This window comes from Borostomias antarcticus (genome assembly GCF_949987555.1).
Source record: "Borostomias antarcticus genome assembly, chromosome: 14".
Classification (NCBI taxonomy): domain Eukaryota; kingdom Metazoa; phylum Chordata; class Actinopteri; order Stomiiformes; family Stomiidae; genus Borostomias; species Borostomias antarcticus.
The window spans coordinates 6,542,690-6,558,652 of NC_140247.1; the positions used below are offsets into that span (position 1 = coordinate 6,542,690).

At 46.1% G+C, this 15,963-nt stretch overlaps 1 protein-coding gene across 1 annotated transcript in view; it reads left to right on the forward strand.

Annotated features, from left to right (window-relative positions):
• flt4 (fms related receptor tyrosine kinase 4) overlaps window positions 1–15,963 on the forward strand; it is a gene marked incomplete at its 3' end in the record, with an annotated part of 66,200 nt that overhangs the window by 18,084 nt on the left and 32,153 nt on the right. The window contains exons 2-5 of the mRNA XM_084449130.1: window positions 3,915–4,011; window positions 5,262–5,536; window positions 8,045–8,175; window positions 9,170–9,341. Coding sequence (XP_084305256.1) covers window positions 3,915–4,011; window positions 5,262–5,536; window positions 8,045–8,175; window positions 9,170–9,341 — 675 coding nt within the window. The remainder of the gene's footprint in view (window positions 1–3,914; window positions 4,012–5,261; window positions 5,537–8,044; window positions 8,176–9,169; window positions 9,342–15,963) is intronic.

Genomic DNA, 15,963 nt, shown 5'->3' on the forward strand with positions numbered 1-15,963 from the left:
AGGTCTAACCGAAACGTTGGCAGATTAAAAGCAGAGAAAAAGTGTGTGCGGGAGTATGTCATTGTTCGTTTGAAACTTTTAAGGGGATTTACTCCCAGCACCACAACATTGTGAGATTGTGCATGTTGGTATTTTCACTTGGTCATCTCTTGCAAGTCTTAGCATTTGAAGAATATGTCAGCAATGTGGATTCGGGGGTGAGGGGCGTGTGCTATCTTTTAAATGAGTGTCAGTCCGGCATCCATCAGGGAGGTGCAGATAGCTAATGGTTCCTCAGGATCGGAACTCACTCTGCTCCCCACTCATGCAGGATTCCATTGTGCCATTCTAGAGTACCCATAAGTCACATTCCATACATGTCACCGACTTCTCCCTGGTTTTCTCTTTGATTGTCCCCTGAGATGCAGTACTGTCCTCACAGACAGCAGCTGTCCTCTCCGCCTGCAGATTGGCTCTGACTGGGTTCCTGTTTGTTACGTTGTCCTTCTGGACGTCCGTCCCTAGTAATGCTGAACATGTCGAATCAGCCAGATCTGTGTTCCATCCTGGACAGGCAAGACCACGACTAAGTGGATGTCAGGGCAATCAAGGGTTGGATGGTTGGAAGCCCAGGGTTGGCTGGTTGGGTTGGGGGCGGGGGGGGGGGTTAGGGGGTTGTGAGTAGTAGGAGGGTTAGGGTTGGCCTCGTAGTTGGGGGACTCTGCATGTAGGAAGTCTGGTAGGAAATCTGCTGCTCCAGAAATAGAAGAGGTGTGAGCCATCCTGACAGGAACTTCCTCCCCCACTGTCCCCCTGTCAGCCCTCCAGGGGGGCCCTATGTCAGCCTCGGCCCCTCTGTGTGTCAGCCTCCCTGGGTGTCAGCCTTTATGTGTCAGCCTCTCTGTGTCAGCGTCTCTTTGTGTCAGCCTCTCTGTGTGTCAGCCTCTCTGTGTGTCAGCCTCTCTGTGTGTCAGCCTCCCTGTGTGTCAGCCTCTCTGTGTGTCAGCCTCTCTGTGTGTCAGCCTCTCTGTGTGTCAGCCTCTCTGTGTGTCAGCCTCCCTGTGTGTCAGCCTCTCTGTGTGTCAGCCTCTCTGTGTGTCAGCCTCTCTGTGTGTCAGCCCGTGGGGGCCCCCTGTTTATCTAACAGGCCCCATTGACCAGGCAGAACACAGACCCCACCAGCCTGGCTCTAGGTCCATGCTATTTTATACAGTATATACACATTATATAGCTGGTGAATGAATGATGTGGTGTGTAAGGTGCGGTGGGATTAGCAATAGCATCTACATCTTGCCCAGAACAGTGTGCAGCATTGAAATTGGAGGGGGGGGGGGCACAGTGTGATGCTGCTCTGAGTCTGAAAGGGGGGAGGCGGGACGCCTTGCTGGGAGAGATAAACCCATATTAGATGTCCCTTCATCCCCACCTCCCATGTGGGCACCGCTTAGTCTCAGAATATCAAACCTGCAGCTCTGATTCCCCGGAAAAGAGAACGTGGTTTATCTTGTGTGTGTTCTGTGGTATTTGTGAAAGGCTCAAGTGAGATGTGTTTGGTGTGAAGTCACAGAGATGAATGGGGAGAGCTAGCTAAGGCGAAGCAGCATGTTATTGGTCTCATAGATCATCCACTGACATCAAGAGCAAAGATACAGTAAACGTGACAGAAAACTGAGGAGTGAGAGGAGCAAGGTGTTTCATTTACAAGGTAGAACCTCTAAAGAGCTAATTAAAGGATTCCCCCCAACACTTTGACTACAGTATAACGGTTATACTATAACCCAAATTGCTTGCTGTATGACCAAGCTCATTAACATGCCTTAAACATGCATGAACTGGTGCAGTGTTGATGCTGAGGTACAATACCGCTCTCTTTCCCTCTCCCTCATTCCCCCCCACCCCCCACCCCCCTCTCTCTCTCTCTCTCTCTCGTCTCAGGTGACGACGCATCTAAGGGCAGCTGCATGAATTAGAACCCTCAGCCTTGGCCTTGTTTTTATTGTATATAGTATTTTTTATCACCATATGTGGTTTTATATATTTTGGAGGGTGAGTGGAGCACCTTCCTGGAACCAAGAAAGTTGGATGGATTGTATACACTGTGATTTTTGATGGATACTCTGATGTCAGCCTACTCTTTTCTGTGGATTGCCTAAGCCTTCTTGGCCGAGAGTACAATCATTACCAGCTCTCCATCACCCCTGTGCCGGAGTTACGCTCAGCATGTCCAAAATTCCCACCTGAGAGAACCTCCCTCCCCCCCAAAGGTCTGTCTCAGACCTCAGTAGGAGACAGGCCATTAAGCTTTAGTCTATTAAAACAAGAACTGAGCATACTTCTTAATGAAAAGATGTAGGCCCATCTGAATCTCGTCAGTAATACTGTAATCCCTATTTTTAAGTAATGTCTTGTATTTAATGTACTGATTTTTAACATATATACTGTAAAGCACATGCAATTCATCTAGTGTTAACTCAATGCAATGTAAAATTCAACTTCAACTCAGGAGTGCTCCAGGATGGGCAGGTCTGTGTCTGCCGCTGGGACCAGCGTTAACCGTGAACACGTCTCTGGCCGAGGGTCACAGGCGTCACTGCGTCACTCGTCAGTTTTGCCTCACTTGTTCCTGTCTGGATTTGATCTCGGGTCCTCACACATGGCCACCTCTCATAAACACAATTTTAGTCAGCCACACCACTGAAAAGCTAACAATTCAATGGCACGTGTGGGCGGTATTTATGGCACACTGAGGAGTGGGTTGATGAAGTTCAAGTTGGTTACATGAGCATTGCATATTTACAGAGGGGCATTCATGGTGTATTGTGTTCTCTGGGGGAATGTGGTCTGTGTACACAGGACTCAGTCAGTTAGAACACCAGGTTTTGATTGGCAGGAGGTTATACATGATGGTGGTTGTGAAATCATCTCGGATGAGAGATAGAGAGAGAGAGAGATGTGTGTGTGTGTTGTCTGTTTCAGTATTTTGTCTTTGTCTTATGTCATACCTGTAGCTACAGCTACAGGTAGTGTATGTGTCTGTTTCAGTGTCTCTAGGATTGTGTCCACATGTGTGAAAACGGTCTGTAATAGATATAGTTGTGTTGCTTTGTACACCAGCCACTCTTGTCTTTTGACTGGTGAAGAGATTGGTACATTCAGCTTGCAGAAGCTATTGCATTTTATTTGTTATCATCATAGTGCCATTAAATTAAATTGTTTTACATATTTTCACACAGTGTGCCCTTGAAATGTATTTATCTCAGTTCTGTTTCATGTAGGGAAAGTAGTTATACAAACGCATAGTGCCAAGGGTCATTTTGAAAGAATTACCTCAGGCAGTATGAAAAATGTCCATCATTAGTTTGGACAAATTTATAGTAAAGAGCCTACCTTTCCTCCTGAATGAAGCCCACATGGCTTTGGCTGGCTGTGCCTCTAATGACATCCAGGTGTGGTAGAAGTCACGGTGACATGCTTGTACAGGAGCGACGGGGACTGTTGGAGCTGGCGGGGAGCTAATAGCACCCTGAGGGGACTTTAGCTGGGTAATGGCATTCTCCAGCCGGGCCACATTCTCCCACACAACGTCAATGAATCTGTAATGAATCAGATAGGCTACATGGTTCTTAAAGGCCATTCAATGTAGGAAAAGAGAGTGAAAAGCTCAGAAATCGGCATAGTGTGAATTGTCTGTGTGCAGTTCCCCAGCTGAAGGCGTCCATGCAGATTCCCTTACAGCTTGTAAATGTGATGAATAACATTCGATAGCGTGCCCAGGAGGTGCCGTCACCTTAAATTTGAGGTTGCCATGACGGTTGGGGGGATTGACACGGTCAACAGCAGAGCTGTCAAAGCCACTGGGCCCTCAATGACCTGTATTAAGTCTTTGAAATAGGATCTGACCTCATCAAATACAACCCCTCTGTTTGCTCCTCCAGGTCTGGTGATTGGATACTCTATGACTCCACCTACACTCGACATTCCTAAAGACGACCTTGTGATTCAAGCCCATGAAACATTAACCATTACATGCAGGTAATGTACAGTACTACTGTGTGTGTGTGTGTATGTGTGTGTGTGTGTGTGTGTGTGTGTGTGTGTGTGTGTGCGCGAGCGTGCGTGCGTGCGTGCGTGCGTGTGTGTGTCAGAGAGAGTACAGCACAAGTACAGCATTGTGCTGGAGGAAATAAGAACACATATATTGACGTCTAAACCCCAACACATCACCCACAGGTCATGGTTGTGATGGATACAATATGCCAGAGGGATACTGTAACAAAACAATCCTGTAGCACATCTGTCCAGGTTTCGCTTGGTATTGATGTGCATTGTGTAGGTTGAACTCTCCAAACTCACTACCCACACACAATATAACCCATCTGTCTCTCTCATAGTACAGTACTATGCCGGCACACCAGCACTGGCAACAATAGCAGCCATGTGCTTGGTCCCTGGTCAGGGAACCTTGTGCTAGATGAGGCCATAGTGTATAAATAAAATGAATAAAATGTTCTTAAAACACAGCCAACAATTTGTTCAGAAAAAAATGGTCAGAAGATATGAATCAATTTATATTCATCTCTTATTTATATATATAAAACAAACTCTTCAGTTCCAGAGACTGCCAAGCCTCGTTTGTCGTATTAAGTGTTTTCTCTGCGGTAGCTAGAAGCATGCGTTGAAAATGCATGCATTGGAAAGTGAATGCTATATCTGGCTACTTCCCACTGTGATTCAGGAATAGAAGTGTGCATTAAAACCTCCCAAGACCAAGAGTCTTCAGAGTCTTTGTGGTCCACAGCCCTGTTAGAGAGAAAATCAGTTTTATTTTCCCTGTATCGGTTTTTGCCATTTGCAATTATAGATAGAAAGGCCATATTCACAAGGGCTTTAACGTTGGCAAATGGACGCTTCCATCATGCTTTGCCTGGTCCTGGAATGGAATCACTTCCAATCATAGCATTCTAGCCTTCCCCGCAAACGTGAACATTTGTAGTCAGTGCACGGAGGTGTGGTGGAGGCATAGCTATAATTTCTCAGCATTCCATAATGATTCCACTCTATCTCATTCACAATGCCGGCGGTGATCGGTCCCCCTGCCTGAACTGAATCTATTTGACAAAGCACACAAATGCATACACAGGCACTCACTCACTCACACACACACACAAACACACGCGCGCACATTGACAAATCTGTCACCGTGTACATGTTTCTTGTTTACCTGTACTAGGCTGTGAACTATGAGTTGACCGTTGACCTTCTGAGTCATGTGACCCCTCCAGGGGACAGCGCACACTGGCCTGGGCCTGGCCTGAGAGCACGCTGGTGGGGCAGGAGCTAACGGACAGGCAGGCCCAGCTGCGGCCCACCGTGGCCCCCGGGCAGCGTGCTGTCTGTGAGAGGGAGTGCCAGGGGGAGCCTGGGAGGCCGTACTGCAAGACCCTGGTGCTGACCAGGGCCCAGGGGAACGACACCGGACACTACCGATGCTTCTACCGGGACATCAAAGCTGTCATCGATGGCACCACCGCCGCCAGTATCTATGTGTTCGTCAGGGGTGAGTCGCACACACACACACACACACACACACACACACACACACACACAAACACGCATGCATAAGATAGACATACCCCCCCCACACACACAAACACGCATGCATAAAATAGACAAACACACACACACACACTCATGTACACATACTGTACAATACACACACACGCACACACACGCACACACACACACACACATACACACACACACACATACAAACAACATACAGACATACACACACACACACACACACACACAAACATTCCTAAGGTGTGTGCATTATTTTCATGTTATGATGATTACTGATGTTGACGGCTCTGTAATAACTGCCGCCTCAGACCTCTCCCTGATCAATACAACATGAAGCCTGTTTTATAGAGGAGGAGGGAATATGGTTTCAGAGGGAATGTGCCTGTGTGAGTGAGAGTGTTTTCTTAGTCATTGGTCAGTTTCTTGATCATCCTGGCCAATAGTTTGTGTGGTCAATCTCTGGCCAGACTGCTAGGCTACGAGGGAGGAGCACAGGGTTCACGCCTCAGATGTTTCAAACATCCACTGACCTAAGGTTTTAACATTGTGGACTCGGTCTGAGGAGTTGGCTGGAGCTTGCGAAGGATTTCAATGAGTAAATGAGTAAAGATAAAACATGTAATAAAGAAGAAATGTAAAAATTCCACCCTCTTCTCTATGATTAAAAACATGTCAAAATACATCATTTTTAACTCGTTTCTGAAGACAGAGGCCTATGCAATATTCATCCATCTTCGCGGACCACCATGTTTTCTCCATCCAGGCTCTGATAATCCCTGAACTGTGGAGCAAATAGCACAGCAGCTCTCATACTCTTGTCTCATGAAGACCATTGCATGCTGGTATATCGCGTCTCAAGTTGTGAGAACTGTCATGTCCGTTTGTCACACAGTGAGAGTCTCTGCGCATCTCTTCACACTCGCCTCAAGGGTCAGCTCTCACTCATTACTCTCTCTGCTGGTGCTGGCTGTGTGGGAGGGAGGGTAAGAGAGAGAGAGAGAGAGAGAGAGAGAGAGAGAGAGAGAGAGAGAGAGAAAGAGAGAGAGAGAGAGAAAGCGAGAGAGAGAAAGAGAGAGAGAGAAAGAGCGAGAGAAAGAAAGAGAAAAAAAGAGAGGGAGTGAGAGAGGGTTGGTGGGAGGGAGAGAGAGAGGTAGGGTGAGAGAGAGAGAAAGAGAGAGAGAGCGAGAGAGAGCAAAAGGGAGGGTGAGAGAGGAGTAGACACTGTAGGGTGATGTAGGTGAATCCTATCAAGTGTTCCACTCATGGGATCCGGCAGCTGATTGGCTCTGACAAGGTGCCAGAACAGTTTCCACAGATCCGAGCAGGGGGCTGAACAGAACCAGCTGAAATCACCGCTATAAATTAGGCCCAGTGTGCGGCAGGATAAGAGGGGACGCATGTGGGTTCGCTTAGCCAGCCGGGCCCGGTGCCCCCCCAAAGCTGTCCAGCGTCATCTATGCGTGCAGTACTCACACATGGACACACACACATTCACACACTCATGCATGACCCAGTACAGTTGAATCTGCACACTTCCTGGGGTTTGGGGCGGGGGGGGGGGGGGCTCTCCCTCTCCCTAAATCAACTTCAGTTTCATATCTGTGGTGATGTATTAAGCTCTGTAAGTCTAAGGGGTTGTGTGTTTTCTGACACGTCTGTGTGTTTTGACCCCCGCGGGTGGGAGGGGGACATAAACCTTCAGACACCACCCATTGTTTGGGCTTCCAGCAGCTTGAAGTGATTGCTTTGAGCGGAGCGGAAAGAAATGTTTGAACGCAAGAATAATAGAAAGCTTAGCAGGGGAGTGGAACAAAAACAAAGCAGGTAATGCTCACAGGACATGTACGCCGGTTCGACAAAAGCCCCGTGTCCTGGCCGAGCTAGTGAGCAGATGGAAGAGCCTCCGTGACGCAGAGCCCCGGGGTTGTAATATCATGGCATCGAGGAGGTGTTCAGACAGAGAGAACATGAGAGGTCTCCCACTAGCAGGCGTCCCAAGGTGAAACAACCGTTGATGTTCAGTGAGGAGAATTAGATAGCCGCAGGCTAACTAAACGAAATGTATTTTGTTGCAGTGTACTTTTACCTGATAAGAACCGCTGTGGAGGGAGAGTGGGTTCACTGTAGGTTTCTAATCATCATAACACTCCTCCACACTCCTCCAGCACCGGCCTGGTTATTAGATTATCCTGCACAGAGCAGGCTGCTGCAGTAGCACTAGAGGTTGTCATGCTCTGTCACACACATATTGTGTGTGTCTGTGTGTGTGTGTGTGTGTGTGTGTGCGTGTGTGTGTGTGTGTAAGTGTGTGTGTTTGTCTGTGTGCTGTCTCTGTGACAGAAGACCCTGCTGGCTAGTGATTATTATGTGTTATGTGTTTTGTTGTTGTCTTTTTACCTTGTTGTAAAAAACAATTCTCCCCCTGGGGTGAGTAGAGTGGAAAGTTGCAGTGAGGTCATGGTGCTGTTTTCCTCTGCTCCAGATCTGGAGGAGCCATTCCTGAGAAGGAACACGGACCACGACATGGAGACCATCTTCACCTCCGGAGCGTCCACACACATAGTCGTGCCATGTCTGGTCACCGTCCCCGATCTCAACGTCACTCTTTTTCTGGTTGGTTTCTCCGTCCTCTGCCCACATCCATCCCCATGTATTACCCTACATCCTATCTGGGCCGGATCCGGACCAAACCACAACTGTCTACGGACTTATTCTTTTCATAGTATTCTTTTTGAGACGTCACCACAACTCAGTGAGTGAAAATTCTCTGCTTTCTCCGCTCCAAGCAGCACTTCAAATGTCCTCTGCTTTGAGGGGTTGGAGTTGGCAGTATTTCCAGATTTGGAGGTTTTCTGCCCATGTGGGCTACTTTTAATAACATTGGGCAGTTGGGAAATTGTCAATCCGATCTGGCAACACTGCGGTTATGTGAGTTGACAGCGCAGATGAGTTGACAGCACAGCTAACGTTAGTTTCATCTACAGTTAGCTACAGTGTGAAGAAGATAAATTCTGAACTTCATGATGTCCCTCAAGGTTTGATGGACGCGAGTCTAGTCTGTGACAATAAACATCCTGGAGCCGTTTTGAGTGATTTTAATGCAAGCCTGTAGGTATTCCAAACCCTAAAAAATTGGAGGATTCAAATAAGACATTCAGAGACAGTTTCCTTTTTACTAGTTAATAAAGAAGGAGTGAGCTATCACATTGCCTTATCTTGGTGAATAAGCCTCCCATTGACATGATTCTGGGCGGACAGCCATCTGTGCCCTTCAGTTCATTATACGTATCTACTGTTTTCCACTCCTGCCTCAAACATTGCCTCCTGTCTGCTACCTCTCCCCTAGCACCTGCATACACACACACACACACACACACACACACACACACACACACACACACACACACACACAAGCAAGCAACTCTTAACGATTATTTTGACTGCTTCTCAGGCCCAGCAAAAGCAATTATTATAAATACATGGCAGCATAAATCTTCAGCTTGTGTATGCCTAATGTTTGTGAGTGTATGTGTGTGTGTGCGTGTATGTGTGTGTGTGTGTGTGTGTGCGTGTGTGTGTGTGTGTGTGTGTGTGTGTGTGTGTGTAGCTGGAGCAGCCCATCATGCCTCTGGAGGAGGAGGGGATGACATGGGATAACAAGCTGGGCTGGTCCATCCCGAGACATGTGCTGGACACCAAGCCCATCCTCTTCGGCTTCTGCGGAGCGACCCTGCAGGGCAAGGAGTACCGCTCCAAATATTACCTGGTCCACCCAACAGGTAATACTCTACAACACACACACACACATGCACGCACGCACATACACACACACACACACACACACACACACACACACAAACAAATACATACACACATGTTTTACCTGTTCCACCCCACAGGTACTACAACACACACTACCTAGTACACTCTTCATAGTACACTGTACCTAGTACACTCTTCATAGTAGATACTACTTAGTACACTCTTCGTAGTACTGTACACTCTACCTACTACACGCTTCTTAGTAAACTCTTCATAGTACACACACTATCTAGTACACTTCATAGTACACACTACCAAGTACACTTTACCTAGTACACGTTACCTGGTACACACTGCATGGAATACACTACCTAGTACACTTCATAGTGCACACTACCTAGTACACATTACCTAGTACACGCTACCTGGTACAGACTGCCTGATATAAACTACCTAGTACACTTCATAGTGTACACTACCTAGTACGTTTTACCTAGGACACTCTCCTCTGGTGCACCCTACGTGGTCGACCTAGGACACTCAACCACAGGTTTACGGCTTCATCTCTCCAGCTTCATCTCTCTGGCTTCATCTCTCTGGCTTGTGGTGCTAGTCACCGACATACTGAAGCACCTCTCTTTGGATAGGACAGCCTCCACCCTGACGTAATGCTAACTGAAGAAGAGGCTATACTCTGGAAGACAGTGATGAGATATGATCAGTTCTCAGATCTTTGTAGATTTTTCAAAAGCATTTTATACAGTCGATCACCAACTGCTTTTAAACAGACTATCTAGTATTGGTTTGGATAAAGATGCTTGTGACTGGTTTCAGGATTATCTATCATCATGGTGTCAGTGTGTGAAATCGGGTAACATTCAATCTGATTTCCTGTCTGTAGCTAAAGGTGTGCCCCAGGGTTCGGTGTTGGGTCCTGTCCTTTTCAACATCTATATTAATGATATTGTCTCTACACTAACGGGCTGTCATGTTCATTTACAGTTGTCTACTGTATTGCAGATACTGTTCAGGAAGCCATTGTTAATCTGCAACTTGCTTTTAATGTACTACAAGAAGCTCTCACCAATCTTAAACTACATTACATTTTTACATTACAGTCATTTAGCAGACACTTTTATCCAAAGCGACTAACAATAATTGCATTTTACGTAGGAAAAGCCAATGTACTACTACTTGCCAGAACTCACAAGTGCATCTTCTTTCTGAAACAAGTGACTAAGAGCATAATCTAGTGCTGATGGCCATGGGAGGGAGGAGGGGGCTGTTCCTTTCATTGCCCTGTAGGAACTGCAGGAATAAAGTAGGAACTAGTCCTAAATCCTAGCAAATCTAAGTTTATGTTGTTGTCTAGAGCTAGGACTATTGATTATGGTCGACTCCACCTTTCAACTGCTAATGGCCTGCATATTGAGAGAGTCACAGAGTACAAATATCCTGGTTTGTGGTTGGATGATAAACTCTCTTTCAAGTTTCATGTTGATAATCTAGCCTCTAAACTGCAGCAGAAAATTGGCTTCCTCTACAGAAACCGTTCTAGCTTTCCTATGTCCAGTAGGAAAATAATTGTTCAAACTGTTATTCTGTCAGTATTAAACTATGGTGACACAAGCTATAGAGATACATATGTGACAACCTTGAAACCCTTGGACTCTGTCTACCACTCCGCCCTAAGATTTATTACGGGTGATAGATATGACACTCACCACTGTGTTCTTTATCATAAGGTGGGCTGGCCATCTCTTTCTCTAAGGTGTAACTGTCACTGGTATTTATTTATTTTCAAAGATATTGACCGGGTTTCCCGATAAAGAACCTTCTTAAGGAACCCTTTGCATGGGAGTTAAGAAGTACTTTGGAGTTAAAGTCCAGGTTAACCCAGTTCAAATTTTTGTTATGAGCTTCACACACCACAGGAAAACATGTCATTAACCACCCAGCCAAATCTGAGTGATTAAAAATGTCGCTAAGTATATAAAATACGGCTTCAAAATCGGTTAAAAATCAGCAGCATTCTCTGGTCTGAGACTGTGGGGGCGTGTCTGCTGAAGGCACCGAAGCCACACCAAATAGCGTGGGGAGGGGGTGTGGAGGGAAGAACCTGTCAAATAGAACCGTTCTCTGGTCTGCATATTGGGAGGGGGTGTGGAGGGAAGAACCTGTCAAATAGTACAGTTCTCTGGTCTGCATATTGTCACACTGGCACGCCGTCTCTTTTGTGGTAGGAAGGCACAGCTTTGTGAAAACAGAGAGGAGTTGAAATTACACTTGTCTAATGAGTCAAACGCACAGATGCTTCCTCCTAACCTACCTCCTGACAAACAACACAGGTAAAACTGTAGCTACTCTATACCAACGCGCCAGTGTTACTGCCCTTAGATGCAAAATACAAAAACAGGCAACGAGGAATGTATGAGTCTGTCCCTATTTTCTCCCTGCCACCTCCGGACCCATTCCTATCCCTCCCAGGCGATCCTGTCGTCCCTTGGGATCAATGGAAAAAGTTGTTTAAAATGTACCTTTTAGTCACTGGCTTGAACAGCGCTGATAGAGCGAAGAAGCGTTCACTACCGGAGTTGATAATCGGGACAGACTCATCCACTCTCGTTGGCAATGTTATGTGTGAGAATAACGAGCACTCGGCTTCAACTTTCCCGCAACTTATAATAAATATATAAATAATATAATATCCAACAGAACTGGGATGTTCAGCCAGTAGCCGCCGAGCACCGCTTCACTGGGAGAGGGTGCGTCTTTCTCCAGCTGAGCTGGTCTCCCTGGTCTCCCTGGTCTACCTGGTCTACCTGGTCTCCCTGGTCTACCTGGTCTACCTGGTCTACCTGGTCTCCCTGGTCTACCTGGTCTACCTGGTCTCCCTAACCATCCCCCTCGCTCCCGCCTCCCGGTCTCCCGCTGGACAAATATACTGGAACCATTACCGGTGAACCCATACAAATATACTGGAACCATTACCGGTGAACCCATACGCACATCAGGTGCCACAAATATGGCAGCAGTTTCTGTATAGTTAACGCTTATAGTCATTATATATCATCCGTAACGTTATTTGGTGGGTGGTCGCCTGGTCGGTGCTGCTATATGTTAGCTAGACTAAGGTTATATACACACTCCCATCTGCAACAAGCTACATCTAATGTTATAATTCCTCCTAAGATTACATATAATTCATCATAGTTGACATTACCACATAAATGTCAAGACACATATTTTGTATATTAACGTAGCAGTGTATTTTCCTATTGCTTACGTTACCTAGCTAACGTTCTAACGTTAATTAGCTATAAGCACACAAGGCAGCGGTGTCGGCACCAAAGGTTGATGCGACAGGAGGAGAATGGAGGCTGGGGAGGGAGATGGTTGACAGGAGGAGAATGGAGGCCGGGGAGGGAGATGGTTGACAGGAGGAGAATGGAGGCCGGGGAGGGAGATGGTTGACAGGAGGAGAATGGAGGCCGGGGAGGGAGATGGTTGACAGGAGGAGAATGGAGGCCGGGGAGGGAGATGGTTGACAGGAGGAGAATGGAGGCCGGGGAGGGAGATGGTTGACAGGAGGAGAATGGAGGCCGGGGAGGGAGATGGTTGACAGGAGGAGAATGGAGGCCGGGGAGGGAGATGGTGGCTCCGCCGAATTCACCAGGACCAGTCGTGAGTCTGTGAAACCCAAAAGCCTCATATTATAATTGCAGAAGCTTTCGGGAGTGAAATGTTTGCTGCAGAGGCGGGCGCTAGCGGTGACAGACTCCTCTGTAACACCATGGCTCTTCAAAAATGCTAACCATTTGCTTCTCATTTCAGCTTTACTCGGGAGTGAAAGAAGGAGACCTTATCATCCCATTCCTGCTGGCATCAAGGATGCATTTTCGTTTAGTTTTATGCATAGGCATTGCTAACTAAGAAAAACTAGCTAATTCTAGACTGCTGGTTAAAACTAGCTAATTCTAGACTCAAGATTGAGCAGGAGAACCGAAGATTCAAATCCGTTCTAGCTTTATATAGTGTTAGGGCGGGGATATGCTGAGAACACCGCTCTACGTCAACAAGTACCATTTTAAGCCCGCCCAGAAAATCCAGAAATCAAAACTGGTCAAAAACACAAAACTGGTCTAACTTCACAATTCAGTACTACACATGGTTCATCCCATTTTTACATGTTATCAGCAGTGCATCACTAACACATAGAATGTGTTTTCAAGCAAATCTCTGATTTTGGTTAACTGGGACCTTAAGTGCTTTTTAACTCAGTTAAGTGCTTCTTAACTCGTTCAGGAAACCCGGCCATTATTGGTTAACTTCCACCTTACATCTTGTCTCTGTTAGCCTTGGCACCTACCAGACCTGATCTAATGATCAGCTTGTTCGCAGGGTTCCTCGAGTGCATTCTGAACTTGGAAAGATTGCTTTTTTCCATGATGCTCCTTTTACATGGAATACCTTACAACAGACTCTAAAGCTTGAGGTCCTTCCTTCAGTCATGGAGTTTAAGGCCTGGCTCTAGAACTATGTACTTCAACCTGTAACTGTTTTGAATTATTATTATTATTATCGTACATTGCATTTGTTTTGTTGATTTGTGTCTCTGTGTAAATTTGTCATCACTGTAAATGAGGGAAACCTCAGTGCTTCACGAGTATAAATAAAGGTTTGAAATATCATATAATTGTAGTTGCCAGATATATTGATGTTGGCATGGTGCTTTGCACTGCCGCCTCACAGCAACTCCTGGGTTTGATTTCCGTATTCTGTAGGTTTCTAGTTAGTGTCCATGTTCTTTCTTTGGCTCTGAATGATGACACTATGCAACATTATTTTTCATTTCAAACCTTAATTTATTAATTGGATGTCTCAGTACGTAGGCCTTAAGGTTCCCTACGATAATAAAACAATAGCAAACATGCCAAATAATAATAATATGTAGCAAGCCTCAACTTGCGCCGCACAGTAAAAAAAAGAGCAAGATGAACAATATTTAATAAAGTGCCAAGGTTTATTGAGGATACAGGCCGAGGGGACCTTCTGACTGGGTATAACAAGAGAAATTTACCATTTAGTTCACCGCACACCACTCCAAACTGTTTCACACTTGTCACACGTGAGCAATCCACACTGGAACAAAACACGCTGATAATCAGATGCCACAAAGGCTAGTATGCACACACACAGTGTCAAGATTCTCTTGCGTCTATCCAGCCATCGGCTCTCCTCACGCACAGCTCACCCTGTAGGCCTACGGCTCTGGGGGAAGTGGCGACTAACAACACAAAAACAAACAACACAAATAAAGAAAATAAACTAGTCCGCCCACAGAGGCAACCCCAGATATTTTGCCTCAATACCAGCCACAGATGCCAGGCGGACTAGAATACATTATACCAGAAAAATAAACTTTAATGCTATCATAAGGGACTCAACAGTAAGAGCAGCAGAAGGAATCTGTAGCTTCCTGCTATGCTGGACTCAACGGTACAATACCAATCCTAATCAGGCGTCAAACAGGCCCAATCCCAAACCACCCCCTACCCACTCCCACTCCACCACCGAGTGTCCCTCCAAATGAAGTGTCACTCGCAGCTGTGGAGGGCACTCTCAATCGAGGGGGAGGGTATATAAATGGAAAGCCAAATGTGGGACGGACTCCCCACTCCACCGGAACCGACCGGGACAGGGCCGTCACCATGGCATGTTTAGTTGATTTATGGGAAAAATGTTTAGGATTTATAATACAAATATAAATCACTATAATTAAATCCATGTATGATGAGAAATGGTCAAAAGTCCAAACGGAAATGTTTTTTCAAATGAACTCTAACTAAATTAATACTATAACACTGTCCCGAGACAAATACATAAATCAATTAATAACTTACTCCTATGCCTCTTTGGCAGCATTCCTTCTTTTGTGAAGAGGCATTTGCATATCGCAGCCTAATGGAAAGGAATATATGATGTAGGTTACATTTGACGCAGACCTAGGCCTATTTAGATGTATTTTATGTCGGCTATGAATACAGGCTTTTAAGAGTTTGCTACAAGTCAAGTGATCTAGGGATAAAGTGATTGTATCACTTGGTTGTATCTTTTGACACCATATTCTGCGATTTTGTTTGATGCAGTGAAATCGGTGTGAGAAAAACAAATGTTTGAATGCTGTAAAATAATCTAAAATAATTGACAGTGTAGGAAGACGGAACTTTATTTATATGTGGTTTCATGCGGCATCTATTTGGCACGTGCACTTCCTGCTTCGGCTATCGGGAGCTTGCACCGATGCAGGCTTGCTATTTAAGGGGTTGACAGCCCACTCGCACTCCAAGCGCACTCCGCGATAATTGGTTTGGGACGGCCCTTAACATGGCGAAGCTCGGCGTGAACGCGCAAACGGAGGGGGAGTGGATAGGGCGAGGGCTTAGGTGGTGGTTTGAGATTGGGCCAAACAGACTCCACAACGACGCCGTAGACAGCTTCGGCAAACATTTCCGCCATGAGCGTAACAAGGGTGTGCACCCAAGCCCCCAGGATTCGAAATCTAAAGTGAAGGCCTATTGAACCGCGCCATCTTGGCTAGATTTGTAGTCTTTTGGCTATTTCCGGTGACTTTTGTAC